Source organism: Vigna unguiculata, chromosome 4 (assembly GCF_037176805.1).
Source record: "Vigna unguiculata cultivar grain cowpea cultivar isolate G323 ecotype 2 chromosome 4, ASM3717680v1, whole genome shotgun sequence".
NCBI lineage: Eukaryota > Viridiplantae > Streptophyta > Magnoliopsida > Fabales > Fabaceae > Vigna > Vigna unguiculata.
The window spans coordinates 32,934,787-32,960,902 of record NC_140795.1 but is presented as its reverse complement, the minus strand read 5'-3'; the positions used below and the strand labels follow the sequence as shown (position 1 = coordinate 32,960,902).

At 31.8% G+C, this 26,116-nt stretch overlaps 2 protein-coding genes and 1 long non-coding RNA gene across 3 annotated transcripts; 1 reads left to right on the top strand and 2 right to left on the bottom strand.

The window, feature by feature from the left end:
- Positions 1-9,598: 9,598 nt before the first annotated feature.
- Positions 9,599-10,745, bottom strand: LOC146887046 (uncharacterized). Its single transcript, XM_085671996.1, has 3 exons — positions 10,449-10,745; positions 10,298-10,362; positions 9,599-10,229 (listed from the first exon to the last, which is right to left on the bottom strand). The coding sequence occupies exons 1-3, from the start codon at positions 10,743-10,745 to the stop codon at positions 9,599-9,601; spliced, it is 993 nt and encodes a 330-aa protein (XP_085528122.1).
- A 4,648-nt stretch (positions 10,746-15,393) lies between these two features.
- Positions 15,394-17,826, bottom strand: LOC114182463 (cytochrome P450 81E8-like). Its single transcript, XM_028069337.2, has 3 exons — positions 17,239-17,826; positions 16,755-17,121; positions 15,394-16,089 (listed from the first exon to the last, which is right to left on the bottom strand). Exons 1-3 carry the CDS (start codon positions 17,754-17,756, stop codon positions 15,481-15,483), a joined length of 1,494 nt encoding a protein of 497 aa, XP_027925138.1. The 5' UTR covers positions 17,757-17,826; the 3' UTR covers positions 15,394-15,480.
- A 3,681-nt stretch (positions 17,827-21,507) lies between these two features.
- LOC146887045 (uncharacterized) lies at positions 21,508-22,286 on the top strand. Its single transcript, XR_014994340.1, has 4 exons — positions 21,508-21,607; positions 21,697-21,854; positions 21,933-22,053; positions 22,122-22,286. It is a non-coding gene; the product is annotated as an uncharacterized LOC146887045 (long non-coding RNA).
- The last annotated feature ends 3,830 nt before the right edge of the window (positions 22,287-26,116 follow it).

Genomic DNA, 26,116 nt, shown 5'->3' with positions numbered 1-26,116 from the left:
TGTTTATCATCAAGAACATGTTTAGAAGTGTAAGGTCCATTCAAGATTGCATCCTATATCCCTTGGTCAATTGATTCAAAGAATATTTTCATCCTAATTTTCCAAAATGGGTAGTTTATGCCACTAAACATAGATGGCTTATGAATAGAGGCACCTTCAGCAATGAAAAGCTTGTTTTCAGCCATTTCAAATAGTTCAAAAATAGTTTTAGGATCAAACTTAAGTAAATTTCAAGAACCTTAATCTATTCCAATTATAACTATTGAAATGGTTGAAAGGTGGGTTGAATTGGCTAGTTAAAAAATATGTTGACTTTTAAAAGCCTAAATAAGTTTTCAATTGAATGAAATCAACCACGAAGTATGGATGGAAACACTTCTGGACTAAACATTTTCAATCGATCAAAAATAGAGACAGCCAATTGATTTCGTTAAACTGATACAATATTGATAGAATCAACAAATTGAATCATAAAAACAATTGACTGACAAACTGAGAATGGCTGAATTGCAAATTCTGTTGAATCCTAATTCGGATTCCATGAGGAACTAAGTTTTTGCATTGATTCCTTGCCAAAGAATGAAATGAAACCTTGAGATTAATGTTTTGTTCGGTGGGTTTTGTTGTTTCTCCATTGTGGATTTGTGTTTGCGTTTTAATTGAAGAATCCAATCTGAATTTGCTTAATTTTCAGAGTAGAAAACTCGTTTTTAGTTGATTTTCATGCTCAATGAACTTTGACAAATTCATGAACGCTTGCATTGCTTAATTGCATGTTGAATTTGTGGTTAACATTTGCTTAGTTGTTTAATAGCGAGTTCATGAGGAATAACGAAACCAATTCAGTTTGCGATCTGTGATGGGTGAAATTTCATTCGAAGCAAGGAATCACTGCTATCTTTGAGGTTGTTTAATCAAAAATTGTAATTACGTTTTGTTGTTGTGTTGAAATACTGAATTTGCCAAACCCCCCCTTGTGTTTGAATCTGGAAATTGAAGCTTTGAACAAGAACATTGGTCGTTGGAAGACGACTTGGTTCAACTGTCACATACTGCATTTTAAGTGTTTTAATTTGGTGAATTACGACCTCTATCACTCTTGCACCACTTGTTTACTCCACCTCGTTTTTTTAACAAAGGTGGTCGTCTAAATGTTAGACTCGTCTACCACAAAGGGCCATCTAAAACTAGACTCGTCTAACGAAGGCTCCCAAACTCGTATAACCATTGATGACCTCGCTACCCACACTCAATTCATCTACCTAATGTAATCATGCACCTTGTATACTCGGGACTCATCTACTCCACACCTAAGCATTCTCGATGGTTTCACATGACTCGCATATCTTTCTTAGGAACACACTTAGTAAACTTTCAACATATATTTTTTCTAGAAATTATATTAAATATAAATTATCTTATTATTGATATAATGAAGTAACATATAATCTATATTTTTGTAGTAATTACTGTGGATATTTTATTTTATCTCAATCAATATTTTATTAACATTAAATATTATTATGGGTTTATTTTTTATTTTAGTGAATTTTTTCTCTATTCTTGTTTTTCTACAAGTTGGAGGTTGTTATGGAATTGAAAATGTCCTTGAATTTAATGAAAATCCAAAAGTTTCTCTCGCACGCTTTCTTTTCTATGTTTTTGTTTGAAACCCTTACGAAGGACTGACTAATTTATTGTAACTTTTGAATTCATGATTCAATTTCTCACTTTATCGATAATAAATTCGTACATTTCTTTAAACTTAATAGTTTGATGCATTCTTCCTTGATCAATAAATAGGATCTTTAATGCATTAGTATTATGATAACTTGCATGACCATATAGACAATGGCGGATGTTAGAAGGGACTAGGGGGCCATTGTCTCCCAAAATTTTTTAATTTTTTTAAATTAATATATTTATATATTAAAATTTTAAATTTTTTAAATTTTTTTATAATTTTTAAATTATAATATACTTTATACATTAAAAATTGGTAAAAAATAAATTAGATATTTTCTTATTCTTTTTATCACACAACATATAATATTAATAAATAATAAAACAAGAATACAAATATTTCTTAAGATATTTTTTATTTTTATTTTTATTGTGTTTTAAATTTATCACATATTGTACTCATCCTCCATTCTCACATGTTTTCCTTTTTCCATTTACAAAGAAATAAGTTAGATGCAAACTTATTATTTTTACCATCATTTTTCATCTGTTTTCTTCTATTCTTAAAAAAGAAATAACTCTTATTTGTCTCACTTGATAGTGAAATATTAGTGTAATAGTTACCATTATCTTTTTAATCTCATGAGTCCGAGTACGTGTATATTCACTTTTTATGAATATAAAAGAAAAAATGGGTTGTGTTCTTTCATAACCAATTGAGTCCGAGTACGTGTATATTCACTTTTTATGAATATAAAAGAAAAAATGGGTTGTGTTCTTTCATAACCAATTTTTAATTGTTGCTCAATTATCACAAAGTTTTCTTTTAGTAATTGCATTTTTGAATATTTGATTTGATTATGATAAATTATTTTTTAATTTTAAACATGAAAAAATAGATATATTGATGAAAAATAAAATGATAGATTTATTTTAAAAGAAAAACATATTCAACTTCTTTACATATTAGAAAACATGATATTAATAATTTAATTGTTCAATTAAAGGAGTTTTTCTTTAGAATAATAGAATAATTGGGTATCGGGATGGGTATGGAGATATATATATCTCCGCCATAATACCCGTCCCCGTTTAAATTATTAAATTATTCACAATTAATTAAGTAACCATATATATATATATATATAATATTTTTTATTTCTTCTAATTATTTGGTTTGTCATGAAACTCATTCGCATCTCCATTATATTTTTCATCTTATCATAATCTTTATGTAATTATGTTAAAAAGATGTATGTCAATTAATTTTTTTTATGTCTCACATTTGAATATTTTTATTATTGTTTAATATTTTATTTATTATATATTTTTCTTTCACATGAGAATGTTTAGTACTTTCAATTTAAGTATTTAATAGCACAAACATTTCGTTTACTAGGTAATATAAAAAAATCTTTTACTTATATTATTAGTTTTTGTTTCATTTGAAAAACATTTTTGTTTCGCTAAAACAATTTTTGTTATTTCTCAACCATTGAGTATATATGTTGATATTTGAAAAGTTTTCTTAGATCTTTAAGATATTTTTTAACTTATCATATTCTTAATTATATATATTTTTTTCTTTGTGCGATTTTTTTCAATAGTCTCTAAGATTGTTTGTAAAGATTTGTTAATTTTTTTAATATTTTTATTTGCTGTTTATTTTCATTATGTATAATACTATTTCGATATATTCTATCTAATTATTTTTTATTTTCTAACTCATTATCAATCATATATACTGTAATTTTTTCACTATAATTGTATAAGTAACTTTTATTTACTACAATATAAAAATTTAATGTAATTGTCATGAATATTTTTTATCACCATCCAACATAATTGAAGTTCAAAAGATACAAGATCTATGTTAAAATTTTATTACTATGATTATTATTTGTTCTTTGTATCATTTTGATCAAGTAATGTATTATAACTTTTATTAGTATATAGAAAAGAGATTCATTAGAATTTAAAAGATTGAAGTAAACAAAGATTTAAAATATATTTTAATTTGAATATTTGTTTTTCTTTTATAGTTTTTTTAAAAAACTATTTTTAAATTTTATCAACTAGGTTTCATTAATGTTTGCAAATTTAATAAATGTTTTAGTTCTCATTAAATTTTATTTGATATTATAGTCTAAAATGTAAACAATTATAATTTATTTTAAACTTTTATTATGATTATTATTTGTTCTTTGTATCATTTTGATCAAATGATGTATTATAACTTTTATTACTGTATAAAAAAGAGATTCATTAGAATTTAAACGATTGAAGTAAACAAAGATTTAAAATATATTTTAATTTGAATATTTGTTTTTCTTTTATTTATTTTTTTAAAATATTTTTAAATTTTATCAACGAGGTTTCACTAATGTTTGTAAATTTAATAAATGTGTTGGTTCTCATGAAATTTTATTTGGTATTATAATCTAAAATGTAAACAATTATAATTTATTTTAAATTTTTATTATGATTATTATTTGTTCTTTGTATCATTTTTATCAAATGATGTATTATAACTTTTATTAGTGTATAAAAAAAGAGATTCATTAGAATTTAAAAGATTGGAGTAAACAACCATTTAAAATATATTTTAATTTGAATATTTGTTTTCCTTTTATATGTTTTAAAAAATATTTTTAAATTTTATCAACTATGTTTCATTAATATTTGAAAATTTAATAATTGTTTTGGTTCTCATGAAATTTTATTTGGTATTATAATCTAAAATGTAAACATTTATAATTTATTTTAAAGTATTTGATATCGAAGAAACAACCATCTTCTAATATTAAATATTTGATAATATTATGTTTCCTTTACCATAATTTTTTTATAAAAATTAATTAAAATTAATATTGAAGTAGTAAGAAAATGGATATGAGTATGGGTACGAGATTATTACCCGATGGGGATGGGATGAGACAAAAGTTTGATACCTATTGGGTTTGGGTATGGAGATGAGGATGAATTTTTTTTACGAGAATGGATATGGGATAGCGAAACTCGTGCCCGTCCCGACCCGATACCATCCCTGAACAAGAATCAAGTCAAAAATTAAATAAATAATCTTTATAAATCGATTATATTTTAATTACAAAATTATGTTGTCCATAGTAAAAAAATTACATAAGAATAGTAATCAAGTGGAATATGAATAGTAATCCGGCGGAAGGGATGTGAGTTTAAAAATTTTGTTTATATTTTTAAATTAAAAAAGTCAATTTTCATTTTAAAAGTAAATATTCAATCTCTATAATTATTATCCCACTCATAAGTATGAAATTTCCGTTTCATCTTCATCCCGTTAAAAAAAATAATAATTAAATAACTTTTTCCAAAAGAAAAAATAATAATAAAAATATTATATTATCAATTATTCAATGTCGAAATGACACATATTTTCTTATTTTCAATATAAAATATCAAGACAAAAATTATGATTATTAATAAGTTTTTAAGACTACCTTAAAAATTAAAACATTAAAAGTATTTTAAAAATTTAAAATGTTGTCACGTAAAAAAATATGGATGGAAATAAAAACAGAGAGAAATATGTACATATTCGGACCTATATCGCATCAGTCATGCATTTTTCGTCAAAATAAAAATGAATTAAAAGAATATACCTATAAATAAGACTTCATTTGTCATCCTTAATTTGGCGTATATAAAATTGTGAGCTTCCTTTATATTTTTTCGACACGCTTTAGATCAAATTAATATATATTCTTCTTAACACAGTTTATTTTTGTACAAAAATAGCTTTCATATTTTGATAAATTGGGTTATCTATACTTACGATTAGTTCTTGTTCATGAATTCAAACCACTTTTTCAATTTTATTTTTATTTTCTAAATTCGTCTTGTTAGGTTATGACAACTCAAAATCTTTGAGAGAACTATGTTAGAATTCATGACCTATCATGGTTGAAGCCTGCAAAGAGATGAAACAACACAAAGAGAAGAGAACACGAAGCACGAGGCAAGGAGGAGAATGAAAGAAGGAAGCTCTGATTGATTGAAGATCTCAGTGAAGAATTTATTACAATTGTACTATAACGAGAAGGGTAGGCCTCCTTATATACAGAGAAAAGGAAAACAGAGGAAAAATAAAAAACCAGACAAAGGAGGGAACCCGTGTGGACATGGGCCTAGCAAGACCCAATATGGGTTCTAAGATCCCGCTGCAAGTTGGCAGTAAACATTATGGATGCCAAGCTTGGAACTGAGTTGGGAAAAGATGCCGGGAGGGAGAGCCTTTGTTAAAATATCTACAAGTTGTTGATTTGTCTTGACATGAAGAAGTTTAACCAGACCTTGCTGAATCTTTTCCCTTATAATGTGGCAATCTATTTCTGTGTTTCGTTCACTCATGAAATACATGGTTGTTGGCAATCTTTATGGCGGAAGCATTGTCACAGTAAATGGTGGCAAATTGTGTCATGGGGAGTCTGATGTCATGCATAAGATGAAAGAGCCATTGTATCTCACAAACAGTATGTGCTAAAGCCCTATATTCAGCTTCAGCAAAGCTTCTGGAAATAGTGGTCTGCTTCTTTGATTTCCAAGAAATGATGGTTTTTCCAAGATAGACGATATACCCAGTTATAAATCTTCGAGTGTTAGTGCATCCTGCCTAGTTAGAGTCGTTGTATGCCTTGAGAGGAATCTCGCTTTTTGCATCAAGGAGAATGCCTTGTTCGACGGTTCCTTTCAAATAACAGAGCACTTTGTAGGCAGCTTGTTGATTATCCTTTGTAGGTGAAGAGACATACTAGCTAAGTTGATTGACAACGTAGGTAATGTCCTGTCTGGTGTTTGTCAAATAGATCAACTTACCACTGAGCCTGCGATAAGTGGTGGGGTATGGTAGAGAGTCACCATCTGCATGAAGCTTAGTAGAAAAATTCATGGGTGTGCTCACAAGGGAAGAATTCAACATACCAATTTCACTAAGTAAATCAATAGTGTATTTACGTTGTGAAAGATTAATGCCCTGATGACTTCTAGCGATTTCAAAACCTAAAAAATAGGTTAGATCTCCTAGGTTCTTAAGTTTAAAATTTTTGTCAAGAAAAAAGGTTATATGTTTGATTGCTTCATGATTGTTTCCAGTGACAATAATTTCATCAACATAAACAAGGATAGTGGTGATCTTATTTTGAATGTGTTGTATGAACAGAGAATGATCAGTAGTGGATTGATTAAAATTTTGGCTAAGAAGAAAATTGGATAGTTGAGCATACCATTGACGACTAGCCTGTTGCAGGCCATACAAAGATTTATGTAAGAGGCATACCTGATCTGGATTTTTTTGTTTCATACTCGGAGAGAGATCCATGTAGATAGTCTCATCCAATTTTCCACGAAGAAAAGCGTTGTTTACATCTAACTGGGTTAACTTCCAATTTTTTATGGCAATTATAGCAAGAATGCTACGAACAATGGTGAGCTTTGCAATAGGTGTGAAAGTATCATGGAAGTCCATGCCCTCGAGTTATGTGAATCCTTTAGCCACTAAGCGGGCTTTGCATCTCTCTATGGATCCATCAGCTTTGTGTTTGAGCTTGTAGACCCACTTGCATCCTATGGTGGTGCAATTAGGAGGAAGATTCACGACAGTCCAAGTTTGATTTTGTTCAAGTGCAATCAGCTCCATATCCATGGCTGCCTTCCAATCATAATTTTTAACAACTTCATCAAAGGATTTTGGCTTAGTGTTGCTGTCAATGCTGAGTATAACCTGTTGAAAATGAGAGGACAATCTAGACAAAGAAATGTATGAATGAATAGGATATTTTGTTTTAGTTTTAACACATGCCAGATCAGTTTGATAATCGTTCAGATATGTAGGAGAACTTCTAATTCTGTTGGATCTTCTTAAATCAAAAATTTCAGAATTACTACTTTGAGTAATAGGAATAATGCTATTAGAATTGTTAAAATTACCATTAGGGTCACTGTCATTTTGATCATTAAAGACAAAATTATATGATTGGCTAATAGGTAGGCAAACATCACCTATGTTAACATTTTCATTAGTGTTATAACAGCTAGGAAAATTATCCTCATGAAATAAAGACATTACGAGAAATCTTAATATCATGGCTCTTTAAATCATATATGATATACCCTTTTGTATGAGAAGGAAATCCTAGAAAAATACCAGGTCTAGCACGTGGCTCGAACTTGGATCGCTTGGCAGTCATGGTTTGCATATAGCATAGGCAGCAAAAACCTTGAGGTTTTGGTAATTATAAAACTTTTCATGAAGTTTCTCATGAGGGGTGCAGTTCTTAAGGAAAGGAGTGAGAGTTATATTTATCAAGAAAGCAGCATGTATGAGAGCATAAGACAAAAAACAAGTAGATATCTTAGATTGGAAAATCAAAGCTCTAGTAACATTCAACAAATGTTGGTGTTTTTTTTTTCAGCTATCCCATTTTGTTCGGGAGTCTCTACATAAGTAGTTTGATGAATACTGCCTTTGGAATTAAAAAGATCACGCATCTTGAACTCATTGCCATTATCACTTATAATAATTTTTAGGTTAAAATACCTTTTTGGTCCCAATTTTCGTCAACTTTTTTGAATTAGGTCCCAATTTTCGCGGGGTGCTCAAATAGGTCCTAAATTTGGTCAATTTGATTCAATTAGGTCCTAATTGGGTAACGCCGTTTAAATTGATAACGTTTCACTGTACAGTTGGCTTTTCCTTGCTACGTGTCGAAATACTAATCCTACGTGTCAGTGTTTGCTTTATAATGAGATGGTTAATTAGGGGGTTAATGACATTACGTTTTTAATTAAATGCAAGAAATGAAAATTAAAAAAGAAAGTGTTAGGGTTTATAAAAAGTCGAATAAGCCATCTCGTCGTGTGTGACCTTGCTCATGGTTGAAGCTTTGTTGCAGCTATGTCTCAGACCCAATCATCTTCTTCATACTGTAATAACTGCGTGCAGCGTAGTGTTCCCGCTTCTCGCACTCAAGCTTTAAGACCTATTTGTGATTGTGGGCAAGCTGCAGTTGTGCGGACAGCAAGAACTCCGAGAAATGTGGGTAGAAAATTCTGGGGTTGTGCTAACTACAAGGTAAGATTGATTTAATTGAATCAATTGCTATTGTTCTGGGTATGTCTGATTTAATGAATCTTTTATGTATTTTCTGTTCATCAACAGCGGTAGAGTGAAGGTGGTGGTGTTTCCTGCAATTTTTTTCAATGGTGGTACGAAGACGTTGATGAAGAAAAAGAAGTTCTTATTGTGAACCAAAACATGAAGATAGAAGATCTCGAGAATGTAGTTAGGGATTTGAAAAAATGCTTTAATGTATTAGTCGTAGTTGTTAGTATCGTTGGGTTGATAAACGTTGTGATGTTGGCGTTGATGCTGAAAGATTGACAAAAAAGGGTTGTAATTGTGAAGGTTCTGATGTACGTCTGTTCGAAAATTATGAATGAATTAAGTTATTTATGTTCAATGAGGTCCTCAATTGTGTTAGTTTTGTTCAAATAGGTCCCTACTTTTGTAATTGATGTTCAAATAGGTCCCTACTTTTGTAATTGATGTTCAAATAGGTCCCAAATTTTTAAAAAAGTGTTTAAGTAGATTGTGTACTGGATCAACTTTTCCTGTTTAATAATGTTCTTAATACAATTAGGATGCATTGTAAGTCGTATAAGAATGTCAGTACTAATAAAATTATAATTCAGAAAAAACCAAAATCCTCATAATTGAGATTAAACAAGTTGTTGTCCACCATAATCCTGAATTTACCAACTTACAAAATGAAAATGTCTATGATCCAAATTATCCAAAAATGGCTAATGAATTTTACAAAATAACAGCCATCAAAATTAAAACTTAAAGACCAGATTACATATACATTAAAGAAGTGAATCAGAGTGGCAGGGTTGGTTGTGGAGGAGCAGAAGTTGGGTCCTGTGATGGCTGGTTTGGTTGTGTAGTAGCATAAATTGTCTCCTGAGATGGCTGGGTTGGTTGTTGAGTAGCAGAAATTGGCTCTTGAGATGGCTGGGTTGGTTGTGGAGGAGCATCACTTGGTTGTGAGGACTGTCCTTGTGTAGGCAGTTGTGGGCAATTTGTTCTATTGTGCCCCAGTTCACGACAAATTCTGCATCTTTTTCTATGGCCACCTTTTCGTAATTGGGTATCATCTTTCCTCAACTCCCATTGTTCCAGCCTTCTCTTTTTCTTGGGTCGCCCAGGCATAATCCTTTTATGTGGAGGCATGACATCTGGAAAATCAGTGGTGGGCCACATGTTTTGTCCATTGATGGGGTAGATAATGGAGTTGTACATCTCTTCAAAAGTTGATTTCCTGAAACATAGGGGGATATAATCTGCTGCATTCAAGTTCAAGAACCTGATGGCAGCAAGTGCATGGCAGCACGGGATGCCAGTTATCATCCACTTCCTACAGCTGCAATCTTGGGTGTCTAGGTTGACAACATACTTGTCACCTAGCACTGATAGGTGTGCAACTTCAAATACTTTCCCCCCAGCACAACTACATTACAATTCATATAGACATATCAGATTCTACAACAGAAATCATCAACAAAGATGAGGTTATACATGATCAACCAATTTATAAATTGCTCTGCACCAGGTAATAACTCCTGAATTGCAGGCAACAGACCCTGTTTCACAGCAGTTATATGCATTAAAATTAATACAGTTCATGGCTATAATGTGAATAAAAATATTTCCATGAACAGATACAAACCTTCTGTTGATCTGACATAAATGTACATGCCCCACAGACTTCAGGTCCTCCTAGATCATCCACTAGGATTTCCAAAAACCATTTCCATGTCTCTTTGTTCTCTACCTCCACAATTGCGTATGCTAGAGGAAGCATTTGGTCGTTAGCATCCCTGGCCACTGCAGTTAGCAACTCGCCCCCATATTTCCCTTTGAGGAAGCAACCATCCAACCCAATAAAGGGGCGAGAAAACACAAAAGCATCTTTGCATGCTTTGAAACATGTGTAAAACCTACTAAAAATAGACTCACCCTGCATTTCATCCACTTTAACTTTGACTGTGCTCCCTGGATTGCATCTCAGAATTTCATAAGCATAATCATGTATTCTTCGAAACTGTTCTTTGAATGACCCTTCCACTTCCTCAACCCTTTTTCTCGCACATCCTTAATCTTGAATTTCGGATTTTCAATCAAAGACTTCTCTACCTTCTTACTCAGCCATTTTGCACTCATAATCTTAAGTTTAAACTCCCTAGAACAGTTATGCCTATCAACCACTTTTCTTAGTTGCCATGTCTTGCGTAATGGAATATATGCAGCATATGCGGACCATTCACATTTTCCTTGTGCCCCCATACATTTCACCCTCACTCTTTGTTTATCATTTTTAACCCATCTTATGTTTCTACCAGAATGAACTGCATAAGTTATTATTGCTTGTTGGAATTGTTCCTTATCTATGAAATTTGTTCCCACATCCCACCTATAGTCAGCCATGGAATTTGGCATGACAAATGTGCCAAAAGGACCACAGCTCCCCCCTTCATCACCTGAACTTTCACCAACACATCCTTCATCATCACTTTCATTAAGACTAAGGAGGTCATCTGATTGCCATTCATCTCCTGTTGTTTCTCTATCCAAAATTACATAACTACCATCTTCCTCACTGTCACTGTATTCCTCTTCTTCACTTTCATTCTCTTTTTCAATATCTTCCACCTGGTCAGACTCTTGCTCATTATTCACCTCCACACTCCCTTCATACAAATTATGATCACCATGGTCCAAACTGATCTGGACATCAATAAGTCCCTCATCCTCTTCTTGAACTCCTTCCTCACCCCTGACGTGAGATTGCACCTCACAATCACTTAAACCATCACCCCTCATCTGCACTTCTACCTGAACCTCGTGAAGCTCCTCCTCAACCTCCATATTAACCTTCTCATGAACTTCCCGATGAACCTCCTCACCAACCTCCTCACAAACCTCCTCATTAACCTCCTCATTAACCTCCTCCTCAACCTCATTTTGAACCTCCTTTTCAACCTTATGTACCTCCGCATTAATGTGACTACCCTCCCCACTCTTTAACTCAGCCCCACAAAGCAAACCTTGTTCATCCTCTAAGTCGTTTTCCACAACTTCTGCTTCAGATATACCATGGACAACAAACATATGAACCTGGCCATAGTGTTTCGCAATGTGCATCATATTTATTGCACTTTTGTCATCCTCCAACTTATACATGGCATTCTCTATTGCATACCATAACTCCTTAATATTAACATACCCCATTTCCCTGATTTCTCCCACCACCTCAAAATAACTTCACGTGTCTGGGTCACAACCCCAAACAGTGGTTTCCCCACCTATGTAATTAATAGGACCAAACTGTTTAAAAATTCCACCATGGTGGACCACAACTTCGAAAGTCTCATCACACATTACAAACAACTTTTTCAAACAAGTGATATCTGGCACATATAAAAAACATTTGGTAAGCAGGGTCCACAAACACATTTAATATCGCATAAAACATGTGAAACAACATACACAGGGTCCACGAACAAAAAAGGTAACACAACTTTCAAACAAACCGCACCGACACCGACAAAGCACACACACAACCCCAATCCACTGACAAACATGTTCAGGACAAACGAGTGGGACACTACAACGAAAATCAGGATGCCATACAATAGCAGACAATGACAACACAATAGCATAATAAAACAAACAAAACCGCTTTCGAAACCAACACCAACCCAATCGCAAACGACGAAAAAGAAAATCGCAAACAACCAAAAACCCAAAACCAAAAATGAAATCGAAACCCTAAACGCAATAGAAAACCTAACCTGGTTAAGATATGTGCGATGAATTCACGTTGACCCCGTACCAATTGCTCTTAAAAATCGAGTTCAATGTTTTCCCCAAATTCCAGCGCAGTAACCTAAACCCCCAATTCCCTCAGCAAAGACCTTAAGTTGGGTTTCCTTCTACTTGCATTTATCGCGCTGCTTGTTATGTTTTATTTTTATTTTACTTTCTTTTCTTTGTTTTTTTCCTCTTAATTAAAAACTTAATGTCATTAACCCCCTAATTAACCATCTCATTATAAAGCAAACACTGACACGTAGGATTAGTATTTCGACACGTAGTAAGGAAAAGCCAACTGTACAGTGAAACGTTATCAATTTAAACGGCGTTACCCAATTAGGACCTAATTGAATCAAATTGACCAAATTTAGGACCTATTTGAGCACCCCGCGAAAATTGGGACCTAATTCAAAAAAGTTTACGAAAATTGGGACCAAAAAGGTATTTTAACCTAATTTTTACTTTGGTTTCAAATTGATTCTCAACATGATTAATGAAATTAGTGAGGTGCGTCCTTGTCTCAGATTTATTATGCATAAGATAAACCCAAGAAAATCTACTAAAATCATCTATGATGGTAATATATGAAAAGATGTTACCTGATTCGATGGAACTTGTAGATATGCTGCTGATATGACTTGGTTTCTGCATTATTGTTCCAAGCTCTTCAACAGGTTTGATTAAAGCCATCAAAGCTTGGTATTGCTGCTTTGTAAATTTGATTTCTTGCCCATCATCTTCATTCTTGGTTTCATCAGTTTTGAGATTAGCATCGATGGCCGGGTGGAAAATCGTGTTTCTTGTAACACGTATCAACCGTATGATCGCTTTTACCACAATGAGTGCAGATACACTTGTTTCCCTTATTACTTGGGAACCCATTCTTTTTGAAACAAACAGACTCAACGTGCCCCCCTTTACCACAAAAAGTACATGTTGATGATGAACCATTGGTGGCAGCAGCGATAATCTTGTTTTCCAAATTAGCTCCATTATTCATCGGCTGTCTTTCCTGTTGAGACACATAAGAAAAAATCTTTGAAATGGAAGGCAACGGTTCCATCAATAAAACATGTGATTTCACATTACTATATTGATCATTTAAACCTCTCAAGAACTGCATGACACGGTCCTCTAGTTTTCTTTGTGCCACCAATTCTGAAACCTTCTTGTAGCTACACGTTGGATCAAGTCTAAAATTATCAATTTCATCCCAAATTACTCTTAACTTGGTAAAGTACTCACTAACAGTTTGGTTTCCTTATTTCAATTGAACAACATCAGATTGTAAATTAGAAATACGTAAAAGATCACCTTAGAAGAATCTGGCCTTTAAATCATTCCATATGTCTACAACATTCTCCATCTATAATATGGTTTGCCGTATTTGTGGTGGAACATAATGAACCAACCAAGACACGACCATGTTGTTACATCTTGTCCATACGTCATGTAAAAGATCATCTTTCTCTGGTGCAGTGACATATCCATTTACGAACTGCAACTTATTCTTTGCACTTAAGAGTGATAATTTTTTGAATCTAACACAGAAGACATGAGAGAAACTGCTGGATTTTCTCCAGGATGTAAGTACAAGTAACTATCACTTGTTAAAGGTGTTTTTTCTTCCTTAACCATGATGAAAGTAAACGAAAGAACCCAAAAGAAAGGGAAAGAAAACACAAAGATATATGAAGAAAAAAGATAAAGAATCAGAGTGAACCAGGCGCAGCAGAGCTCTTCAATTGAAGAGCTCTGATACCATGTTAGAATTCATGACCCATCATGGTTGAAGCTTGTAAAGAGATGAAACAACACAAAGCACAAGGCAAGGAGGAGAACGAAAGAAGGAAGCTCTTATTGATTGAAATATCAGTGAAGAGTTTATTACAATTGTACTATAACGAGAGGGGTAGGCCTCCTTATATACATAGAAAAGGAAAACAAAGAAAAAGATAAAAAACTAGAAGAAGGAGGGAACCCGTGTGGACATGGGCCTGGCGAGACCTGATATGAGTTCTAAGAAACTATGATTATGTTTTGTTGTATTATTATAACATTGGAAAATTATCTTTTGACAAATTTTATTTTTGATAAATTTTACAAAGTTTTCATAAATAGAATTAAAATAGATTTATTTTTTACTTTTTAACTAAGATAAAATAATAAAGTAGTATTTTTTACCTAAATAGATAATTTGTCAAAGTTTATAAAAAAAACTTTGTTAACCTATAGTTTTCTATAACTTTTAATATTATTTAATCTATGTATGATCACGGATCAAGATTATTTCGCTTTCATGATATCCTTTTGACAAACAAAATACAATAAAAAATATAAACCATACTCAATTTCAATTTGAACTGTTCTAGGCGGGACAAGATTTTAAAACACTTCCAATGATGGTCGCATGTTTATGTCATTTTATACTTTTGCATAACTTTAGTTCTATTTTATTTGCCAAAAAAAAATTGATGAAAGGAAAGAATCTGCCATTTTGTACTCAATACGACATAACTTTTATTTTTGTTTCAAATGTACTACCTTTATTAGATCAATTTGTTTTGATGAAGTCTAAATTTATATCTTTATGTTCTACTCAATTTAATTTGGTTTTTTAACCTTTACATATTTTCTAGTCACATTACGCATATCATTAAATGACTCAAATCAATAAAAATGAACACAACATATGTATTAATACCTTTCTATCCAACTAAAAAGTAATATAATAAATAACTCAAAGCTAGTATTGGAGAAAGGTTTATGTAGTTTAAAGATTAGACTTGATCCTATGATTTGTTTTTAAACAAAGTAAGATTGATTTTTATTATGCATATTTCCATAACTTTATCAAGAACATTTCTACGTTGCTCTAAATAGCACTAGAAAATATTCCTAATTGGTGATGATTGCCACACTTGGCACATAGCTTCTAAAGGTAACTTTCTTCCAACAGTGATTCCTTTTCCTTCAATCAGATCGATTTCTTCATCAGTGCTTCGTTTCCACTCAAAACATTGAATCAATAAAGCCAAAGTTAAGCTCACTGTGCGTTGAGCTAAGTTTGATCCAGGACAAGCCCTTCTCCCTAACCCAAAAGGAAGCAACTTGTTAGCTTCACTTTCATTTTCAAACCTTTCGGGCTTAAAATGTGTTGGGTCACTCCACAAATTGGGATCTCTATGAATAGCCCAAGCATTAACTAACAAAATTGAGTTTTGTGGAAGATTGTAATCTCCAATGGTGCAATCTTCGGAAGAGAAATGGGGTACCAACATTGGAGCCGCAGGATGCAAACGAAGTGTTTCATAAACAATGCTTTGAATGTAAGGAAGTTTAGGAATGTCAACTTCATCTACTAGACGGTTTTGACCTATGTGAGTGTCTATTTCCCTTTTTGCCTTCTTTAGTATTTCTGGTTGGTTTAATAAATTCGTCATTGCCCATTCTAAAGTCACAGCTGATGTGTCAGTTCCTGCCAATACCATAACCTGCAATGCATCAAATTAAAAAAAAAATATTGTAAATAATAAAACTAAAATACACAATTTCCATCTTCTGAAAAATAAAATAAAACTTCAAATAATACCCTTCTCTCTAATGTTTGTATATATTTCTTCCAAAACATAACCAAAAACAGTTTATTTCAATTTAATAAAGAATGTTAATTAGTAACTTTGTTTAGTTTTTTAATTTCATTTAAGGAACTGCATTTTTTAAATTATCTTTTAATCACGTTTGTTTTTGAACCAGTTAGTTTACTAACAGTTCATTTCACAAATTTTGAGGAAGGACGTCAGTACATGGGTGTAAATTTATTTCCCAAGTTTTGGTTTCCACCGTTTTCTAGACCATGCTCATAATTCCGGTCTGTTATGACCACATGCACAACTGTCATCTTTAATGCTCAATGTATTATTTTCCATTCCAATTTTTGTTTCATGCATTTCACTGACACAGTTATCCAATCCCAATCTCAAATAATTGTGGCCCCTATCTACCTCACCATAATTATCCATGAAAGCTGAAAAAGACCGACTTATCCAGATGCCAATAATCAACGCAATATTGAATATACTAGTTAGGCATTTACTTTATTTCTTTGCACTCTTTTAAACAACCCCAAATGATATAAAGGAGATAATATAGTAATTACCAGGGCAAGTCCTTTGATGATTTCATCTGTGTAGTATTCAGGTTGTGATTGTTGTTGTGTTAAAAGATGATCTATCATAGTATTGGCACTCTGTTTTCTGTTACGATGTTCGTCAATGAGTCCTTGTAGAAAAGCATCGGTTCTCTTACCGATTCTCTTCAGCTTCTTCTCCAACTCATCAAAATCAAACCATCTCAGTAAAGCCAAAAAGTCTCCAGGGTTATTTGCCCCTCCCAAAGCCACCAACTCTTTAATAATCCCTCTAAATTGTCTGGCTTCTTCCGCATCGCTCAAGTCACAATCTTCACCGTAATACCTCTTCCCAGACACCATCCTCATTATAGTGTTAAAAGTCATTTCCGAAAAGCTTCAATAAATTATACAAACAACAATAAAAAATTAAAAAATTATGGAGTATAATCAAAAAATTTTGCTAAGTAGTTCTTAATAATTTCTACCTAATTTAATTCTATGCTAAATTTACCTAGATTTGAGTTCCACTCTGGCGAAGGCGTTGCGCGAGTCGTGAGCGAGCTTTCGCACAAGCCTCATGATCTCGTCCGTGCGGATTTCCGAGAAGCAGTTCAAACGGTGCGTTGAGAGAACCTCAAGCGACACGATGCGGCGGAGGTTGCGCCAGTGGTCGCCGTAGGGCGACACCGCAATGGTGGTGTTGTTGTAGCCGATGTACTTGCCGGTGAGGAAGCGAGGCCGGTTCGCCAAGACGATGTCATTTTTGGTGAAGCATTCCTGCACTGCCTCGAGCGACGAAACGACAACGACGAAGCGCGAACCGAACCAGAGAGAGAAGACTTTGCCGTGTTTCTGAGAAAGGGCGTGGAAGGTGCGGTGGAGCGGTTGTTTCATCTGGTGGAGGTTTCCGATTATGGGGAAGGAGAAGGGCCCTGGAGGGAGGTTCCAGAAGGTTCTTGTTTTGAAGAAGAAGCTCCAAGAGAAGAGAAGAACGATGCATGTGAGAAAGAAGTAAAAAAGAGTGAGCATGGTTGTTGAAAGTGTTGCTTGATAGTGTTTGGCTGAATCTTGTTTGTGTGAGTCTATATAAAGCCGTGAGAAAGGTGTGAAGACAAGTCCACATGGGAGTTCGCACTGCACAGTTAGGCTGGGAAAGAGCTTACGTAATGGATGATTTCATACAACGGTTAGCATCATGGCTTACGAGAGGTGAAACTAAGAACTCTCTTGCACTAAGTGACAACACCACCGCAAGACAACACAGAAAAAAGCTTCCACTCTGTTCAAGTTTATGATGGGTATCTCAATTACTAAAAAATAACACTACCTAAAATTTTAAAATAATGTTGTGAATTTCTTTTCTTTTTCAATAGTATTATCGAAAATGTGTGGTTTTTATTTTTACCAAATACGTGTATTACTTGAATATAACTGTTTCAGTGCGTCAAACCTTCTTTGGTCTTCAAAGCACTAATGTTTGAAAGGTCTTCAACCAATAAGAGAGGTTAACACTTTTTCAGAATTTTTGTAAGCATGACCACTTCCTTTTTAATGGGTGTGGTTGATTAATGGATGTTAATAATGGCAATCGTATTCATTTTCACTTTTCAAAAACAGCCTGCCAACAACGATTGGCTAACATAAAGTGGAAAATAATACCCTTTTGTGAATTTATGATACCATCTTAAATTGTCTTAAATTGGTATGGAGGCTTCTGTACCGAACGATATTTTGCTGTGTTGATAAGGCTATTTAATATGACACTTAGTCTTTTTTTGACTCAGCCTGATCCTTCACAAGATTCGACCACTTTGGTTCAACCAAACAACTTTGTCTTATGGTGTTGGAAACTGTTTATATTTAATAAGTGATGCTATTTTATTAATTTTAATTTATTAATCAAATATTTTATTAATTTTTTAATTTGATGTTATTTAATTAATTCATTCTTTTAAATTTTAATAATAAAAATAATTTAAACTTCTTTTATAATAAAAATATTTTATCACTATTAATTATGGTTATTTTGCTATTTCTTTTTTTTAATTTTGTGATAATTAATTAATTCATTCAAACTTATTGTTTATAGAAATAACTTTAATTATAACAATATTTATTTTAATTTTTTTGATAATATAAGATTTTATCACTATTAATTGATGATATCTTTTTTTAATAAAATATAATATTTTTATAACTATTAATTATTAATATCATATTAATCTTACAAAATTTTGTGTTGTATAATATTATTTATTCCCAATCTTATATCTTTTATAATATAATTTTTTTATCACTATTCATTAATGTTCTCCTAATCTTTTGTGTATTAGTTTGTTCATTCAAATCTCTCATTTATAAAAATAATTTTCATAAAAAAATATTTATTTCAAATTTTTTTCTTTATTAATTATCGATACCTTATTAAGCTTTTATTTTTTATGTTTATTAATTATTTAATTGATTTAAATTAATGATAAAAATAATTTTAATTATAGAAAAATATTTATTTCAAATTTTCTTTCGTTTATAATAAAAATATTTTATTACTCTTAATTAATGATATAATTTTATTCTTCTAATTTTTGTGTAAATTAATTAATTAATGAATTTAAATTTTATTGAACAAATAATATTAATTATAGAAAAATATTTATCCCAAATTTTATTTCTTTTATAATATAAATATTTTATCACTATTAATTATTGATATTTTATTATTTTTTAATTTTTGTGTTAATTAACTAATTCATTCATTCAAAACTATTATTCATAAAAATAATTGTAATTATTGTAACATCCCAAATAAATAGATAAATCTAATTAAATAAAACGTCTCATACTTAAAATATCGAGTACGGAGTTTAGGGTATGAAAGTTTACGATTACCCAATCATACCAACACTGGAAACAGAGGCACTACATTGCCTAAAACAAAAATAAAAGTTTAATAGTGGCTCAAAAGACTTGCCCATAAACAGGGGGATTAAAAAAATAAATAAAGCTTCTTCAAACGTGGGCTCAATAGTGAACCCAATACCCATCCATGATCATCAAGCTGCATCATCCTCATTTTCACTGCGATTGTCAGGGGTTCCCACATCTACTCACATCAATAAATTGTTGATCATCGCAAAGAAGAAAAACCACACACAAATACACAAGGAAACAAAAGAATAAGCTAGAGTAAAAAGATTATTTTATCATAGAACTTAACATGCAATTCAAAAATCAAGAATACATATCGGACATCCAAACATGTGATAGCAAACAAAGTTAAGACTTTTTAGATCGTAATATTAATTGTTAAGGGTATCTTGTTGTATTGATAATAAAGCACGTCCAACAACAAATCCATCTTTGGATTGATTTGTCATCGACAATGCAAAAGCTTATAATTATGAAATATTTACCATCACATGTGTGTATATAATCCGACCAAATATTAATCTTCTTTTGGATCGACCAATACTCGCATGAATATACATAAACACGAACATTTAACATCTCCTCAAGAGATGTCATTTTGACAACATCTTGATTCAATTTGTTCATAAAAATAATGTTAAACAAAACCAAAATTTGAATATTTATTTATTCCAAAATCAAATATCTTTATTATATATATCAAAAACCAAAATATATATAATAATGTAAAATCCAAAATAATATTCACATATTCATACAACGCAATTTATATATATATATATATATATATATATATATATATATATATATATATATATATATAATATGTGTATAATATCATGCACCATCACAGTAGCCTTCACGTAAAGTGAAAGTCATTTTTATATTCCAAAACCAAAAAACTATATTTATATATAGACCAAAACCAAAATATTAGATATACATATTCCAAAATATAAATCTTTATGTTCAAATATCTCAATTTAATTATTATATTTAAACCAAAAAATAAATAAATTATATAATATTCAAACCAATGCTTTTGTATTTCTAATCCAATATTAATAGAAAATAGAATTACAGCTGCGTAACCCGTGATTCACACTTTATGCATTTTAAATGGATTTGAGATTGTATATACCAAACAGCCACGCATGCCAATGACGATACTATGCTTTAATTAAGGAAATGTAACAATGCTTGAATTGTTTTTAATGTATTTGTCTGCCAAAGGTTTGAATTTAAAATATGAATAAAAACATATTCACCTAACATTCTTCCAATCAAATTAATCCCAATTGAAAACCAAATAAACAGAGAATTAATCTATAATCTAAAATATAAGAAAACAATGACTTCTGGAAAAGACCCAAATACCCCAACTTAAATTCTTGACAGCTGTCCCATTTTTAGGTTTTTTGGTAAGTTTGCTTCTTCCATGATCTGCCCATTTTCATTTCCGTTTTTGACGAATGTACCCCTATGATCAAGCTTCGATTTCGTTCGATTGTGTGGCCAAAGAAGTCGTTTTTGGTTTCCCGCCTTAGATGGAGGAGTACTGCATGATTTGATTGATTTGCATGGATTAATTAATGAGCTCAGTTCCTTTACGATCAAAGTTCATTGTTCTGTATTTTAAAAATTGTTTCAGCTGGGTTCTTTCCTTCTTCCTTAGTTTTTACTCTCCGTTCTGCAATATCTTACCCCATCTTCTTAAGGTTTTCCATTTCTTTGGCTTTTGTGGTTGAGTCTTTATTTTTTTTGTTTTCTGAGTTCGTTGTGGGTTTGTGTTATAATCATTTAAATTTTGTACTTATAGACGTTTTGGCAATGAAGTTAATCCGAGTCAAGAGTGTAGCCAATTGAGTTCACCTTCCCAGTATAGTGAACATGAGAAATTTATGTATAAAGTTGTTGTGCGTACGATATCTGAAATTACATGTATGAAAGAGGTAATCAGTAAGTTATTCTGGGTTTTTGTAACATTTTTGTTGAATTTATGATTTATTTGTTGATATAAGTTCGTTTTGTTTTGTAATAGGAACAATATTGTGTTACCGTTGCAAATATTGTAAAGTTTAATTAAGGTAATGATGGATGGTGTTATCCAGTATGCAATAGTTGTAGGAAGAAGACTGATGAAGTAGGTCCTTTTAAGTGTGTTCTCTGTGGGTTTGATAATGAAAAACATGGAATTAGGTTTGTATTTATGTTTTAGATATTTTTCATGTTTACATTAGTAATATGTTATTAAATAACTAAATCTTTTTGTTTCAGATATAAGTTAGAATTACAGGTTACAGATGGAGACAGTTACACAAATTTTGTAATGTGGGATCAAGACTGTACTAACTTGATTGGTGTATCAGCTCTTGAATTGATGAATAAGATGATTGAGGTGGTATTAGTTTGTTTGTCAATTGTTTCACTAAATGGATGTGTAAGATTGCATTTTATTTATTTTAGGATGGTGAAGATGATCCCAAATGTTTTCCAGAGGATTTAGATGCTTTGCTAGGATGTACTCTTGCTTTTAAGGTTAGAGTTCAACCAAGTAACAGATCTTCCTCTGTAATGAAAGCTTCAACCAATCCTGAAACTATTGCTTCAATTAGAAGTAAACTTGATCCTAAGATGGTAGGTTAATATGTTGTACTAAGAGAATTTATGTGTTTGACTTATCCTTCATAACATGATTTTTTTACTATTATTCATATGTAGATTAAGGACAACAGTGGTGAAGGTACATGTGATTCGAGTACCGAAACAAACTCCAAGGGCGGACCCGAAAGAGAGGAGGTCATTCTCTTGATTATGATTTAGTTGTTTTTCCTTTTTATTGATTTCGTGATGTAATAACTTAGTTTGAGATTATGTATTTAGTACTTTGATTTTCAATGACAGGATAAAGGAACTAAAGCAGCAGGTATATACGTTTGGAATAAGCAACCAAAAATAGTTGGGTCTATTAAAAGTGCACCTCATGGGATAAAGGTATATGTAATATCAAATTTTTTTACTTTCTTAATTGTAGATTTTTACAGTTTACTTTTGGCTGAATGATAGCCCAAAGAGTCAAGCCCCAAGGCTATATGTGGTCCCAATACGCAATCTCAAACAATTGGACTGAATATAAGTGGTCGTCATACAAAAAATGTACATCTAATTTGTAAAATTTTGTACTTCTTTCATAATTATAAATTTATTCAAATTTGTTGAATGAATTTGACAGATTGAAGAGTCAAGTCCCACAGCTGTATGTGTTTCCACAAAGCAATCTAAATCATCTGATGGATCCATAAACAAATAAAATTCTGGCGGTTTCACTAAAAGTGCATGCCATACAGGAAAGGTATGTAGAGTTTAAACTCATTGTATACTTAATTTTGATAGTACTATTGATTTGAAGTAAGGATTTTATGTTTAAAAATCGCAGAACAAAGAAATCATTGGACAGGCAAGTTTTGATCAAAATACAGAAGCTAATATGTGCATGGTAATATATAATCTATTCTTATGTTAGTTTTACATGTTTTTGTAATCCACAAAATAAATATAATAAAAAATTGTTTGGAATGTGCAGTTGACTTTGAGTGGATCCGCAGATCATGATCCTTATATTGACTTCTGTGTTACCCCTACCAAGGAACTGTTGTTCGACTTTGAGGTTGATTGCAACCATTTGAATGATATTTCAAGTGCAGAATTTTCTAGGTCCAAAACTAAAAAGCGGATGAAACAGGAGAAGCTTTAAGGTTGACCAATCAAGTTTGTAAATAAATATGGATTTTGATGTCATGGTGATCAAAGTTGGTGATGGTGTCCTGTATTTTGGAAATCATTATCATATTAATGGTTTTGTCTACATTTGGATTTGCGGACAGTTGTTTATTTTTACTATACCATCGTTGTAATATTTTATCCACGAACTATGTTTACCAAATATTATGTTTACTAACTATATTATTATGTAAATGTTATTATTTACTATTGCACATCAAAATTCTAAGTTCCATTCACAATTTAACTATTATGTATGGAAATGTGTTTAAGTTATTTCGTCGTATATTCAAATTGATATTCTATCAGCTTAATCATTTAAGCCTGTGTGAATTTATCGTCCTAAGTTCCCACGCACATTCAATATATTATACTATTTGTTGTGTAGAAGGTCGAACTATGGTTATAACATTATTGTATGCATGAACAAGTACAAAATATAAGAATAAGCAAGATAATTATAGATAGAATTAGTAATAAATAAGAATTCTATAGACCTACAAAATAGATGTTTATATATATAAATATATAACGATAACATACATTTGTTAATAGATATATATCGAAAAGATTGTTGTTCTTCTGATGGATCTATGAAATACTATTGTGGTTAATTGTTGGACAAAACAAACTACCAAATACAAAGGCTATACTTTTATCTCCATTACATAGATAAAATTCGATTGTTCCTTATCTACACCAAGTCTGATTATGGTTCCTTCCTTTAATTTGTTCTGCTTGCAGAATTCTTTCCACCCACAACTTAAGTAGCATTCTTTGTTCCTTCTTCCAGATCTTCGAATTGTACAAGGCCAACAATCACCTTCAGCATTGACCAATATGTATCGTGTCCTCTTCTTAACAAGAGCTTTTGCTACAAATTCAGATTCCAAGTACTGAAAGAAAATCAAATCGGTAGTTATAATTAGAACACATGAAAATACATTGCACTATAACATCTAAGGTCAAAAATCATATACCAGTGATGATGATTTGGTATCATTCTCAGATAAGCATTTGGCCATTGAATAGCAAAAATCTGAAGGGTCATAGTCTCCGAGATGTGTATCATGGTTACTAACGCTGACCACTTGAGGAGCATAATTAATTTCAATTCCCTCAGATGAAAAAAGCCTAAATAAGAATGTTTTAGAAGTTGCAGCCCTTATTGTTGGAGATGTTGATACTGCTTCAGGTAGAGACATCATAATGGAAAAGCAATCCGACAAATTACAAAGAATAAATGAATTGCACACAAGCTACCTAGGGTTTCAATATCCTTTACTATTTCCATATGGGGAAGATGGATATAGATATGATGTCAATCATCGTGATAGACCTGGAATCAACCAGAAAAGAAATAGACTGACAATTAGGGAGTGGTTTTGATTCAGGTTGCAAACAAGACACTCAGAAGCATTAACTTTGGTTACATCTAGACGACTTTTTCAACAATTCATTGTTGATGGATATACAATGATGGAATCCGAAAAATTGTCGTTCATTAAATATAATCAATCTAAGTTAAGGGTTGATAAATATAATAACATCTGTCAAGCTTCAAGTAGTTCACAAAGCCAAGGATCACAACAAGGAAAGATTGTTGTTCTTCCTTCATCTTTTATTGGTAGCAGAAGATTTATGGACCAACTGTATTTTGATGGAATGACAATTTGTAGATATATGGGATTTCCAGATCTCTTCATAACTTTCACGTGCAATCCTAAATGGCCAGAAATTACTAGAGCATTGAAAAATTTAAAGTTATCCTCAACCGATCGTCTTGATATAGTTTCAAGGGTCTTCAAGATTAAATTCGAACAACTTCTCATAGATCTAACCAAAAATCATTTATTGGGCCGAACTATTGCATGTAAGTAATCCCTTCTATGAATAATGATATAATTGTATTATACTAACTGTTCTGTGATTATTTTGTAGTCATGTATACTATAGAATTTCAAAAGCGCGATCTACCTCATGCACACTTGATCATCTTTTTGCATCCGAGCAGTAAATACCTAACTTCTGATGATATTAACAAAGTGATTTCTGCTGAAATCCCGTGTCCAATTACATGTCCTCAACTACATCAATGTGTTCTAGATCACATGATACACGGTCCTTGTGGTACTATAAACAGATACTTGCCTTGCATGAAAAATGGAAAATGCTCGCGCCTATATCTAAAAAACTTAGATGTTGGAAACCAAGGAAAACAAGAAATACTATTGGAAGGCTAATTTGGGTACCTCCAAGTACTGGTGAAGTATTTTATCTTAGAAGAATGCTAACCCATGTAAAAGGTGCAACATCGTACATAGATATCAAAACAGTTAATAATGTAACATATTCTACATTTAGAGAAGCTTGCTTAGCTCTAGGAATTTTAACAAATGATACAGAATATGTCGAAGCTATAAGAGAAGCAAAAGATTGGGGTTCCGGACATTATCTTAGAAAACTATTCGTTACTATATTGTTGTCAAATAGCGTTAATCATCCAGAAGATCTATGGAACAAAACATGGGAGTGGCTTGCAGATGGAATTTTGTATCGCGAGAGAAATATTTTCGGAATTGCAGGTTATATCTATTTTGTTTATTTGCACATGAATTGGATTACGAGATTGTCTCTTCCAAATTAACAAGAAATTCTATAAATTATTTGTACGCAAATTT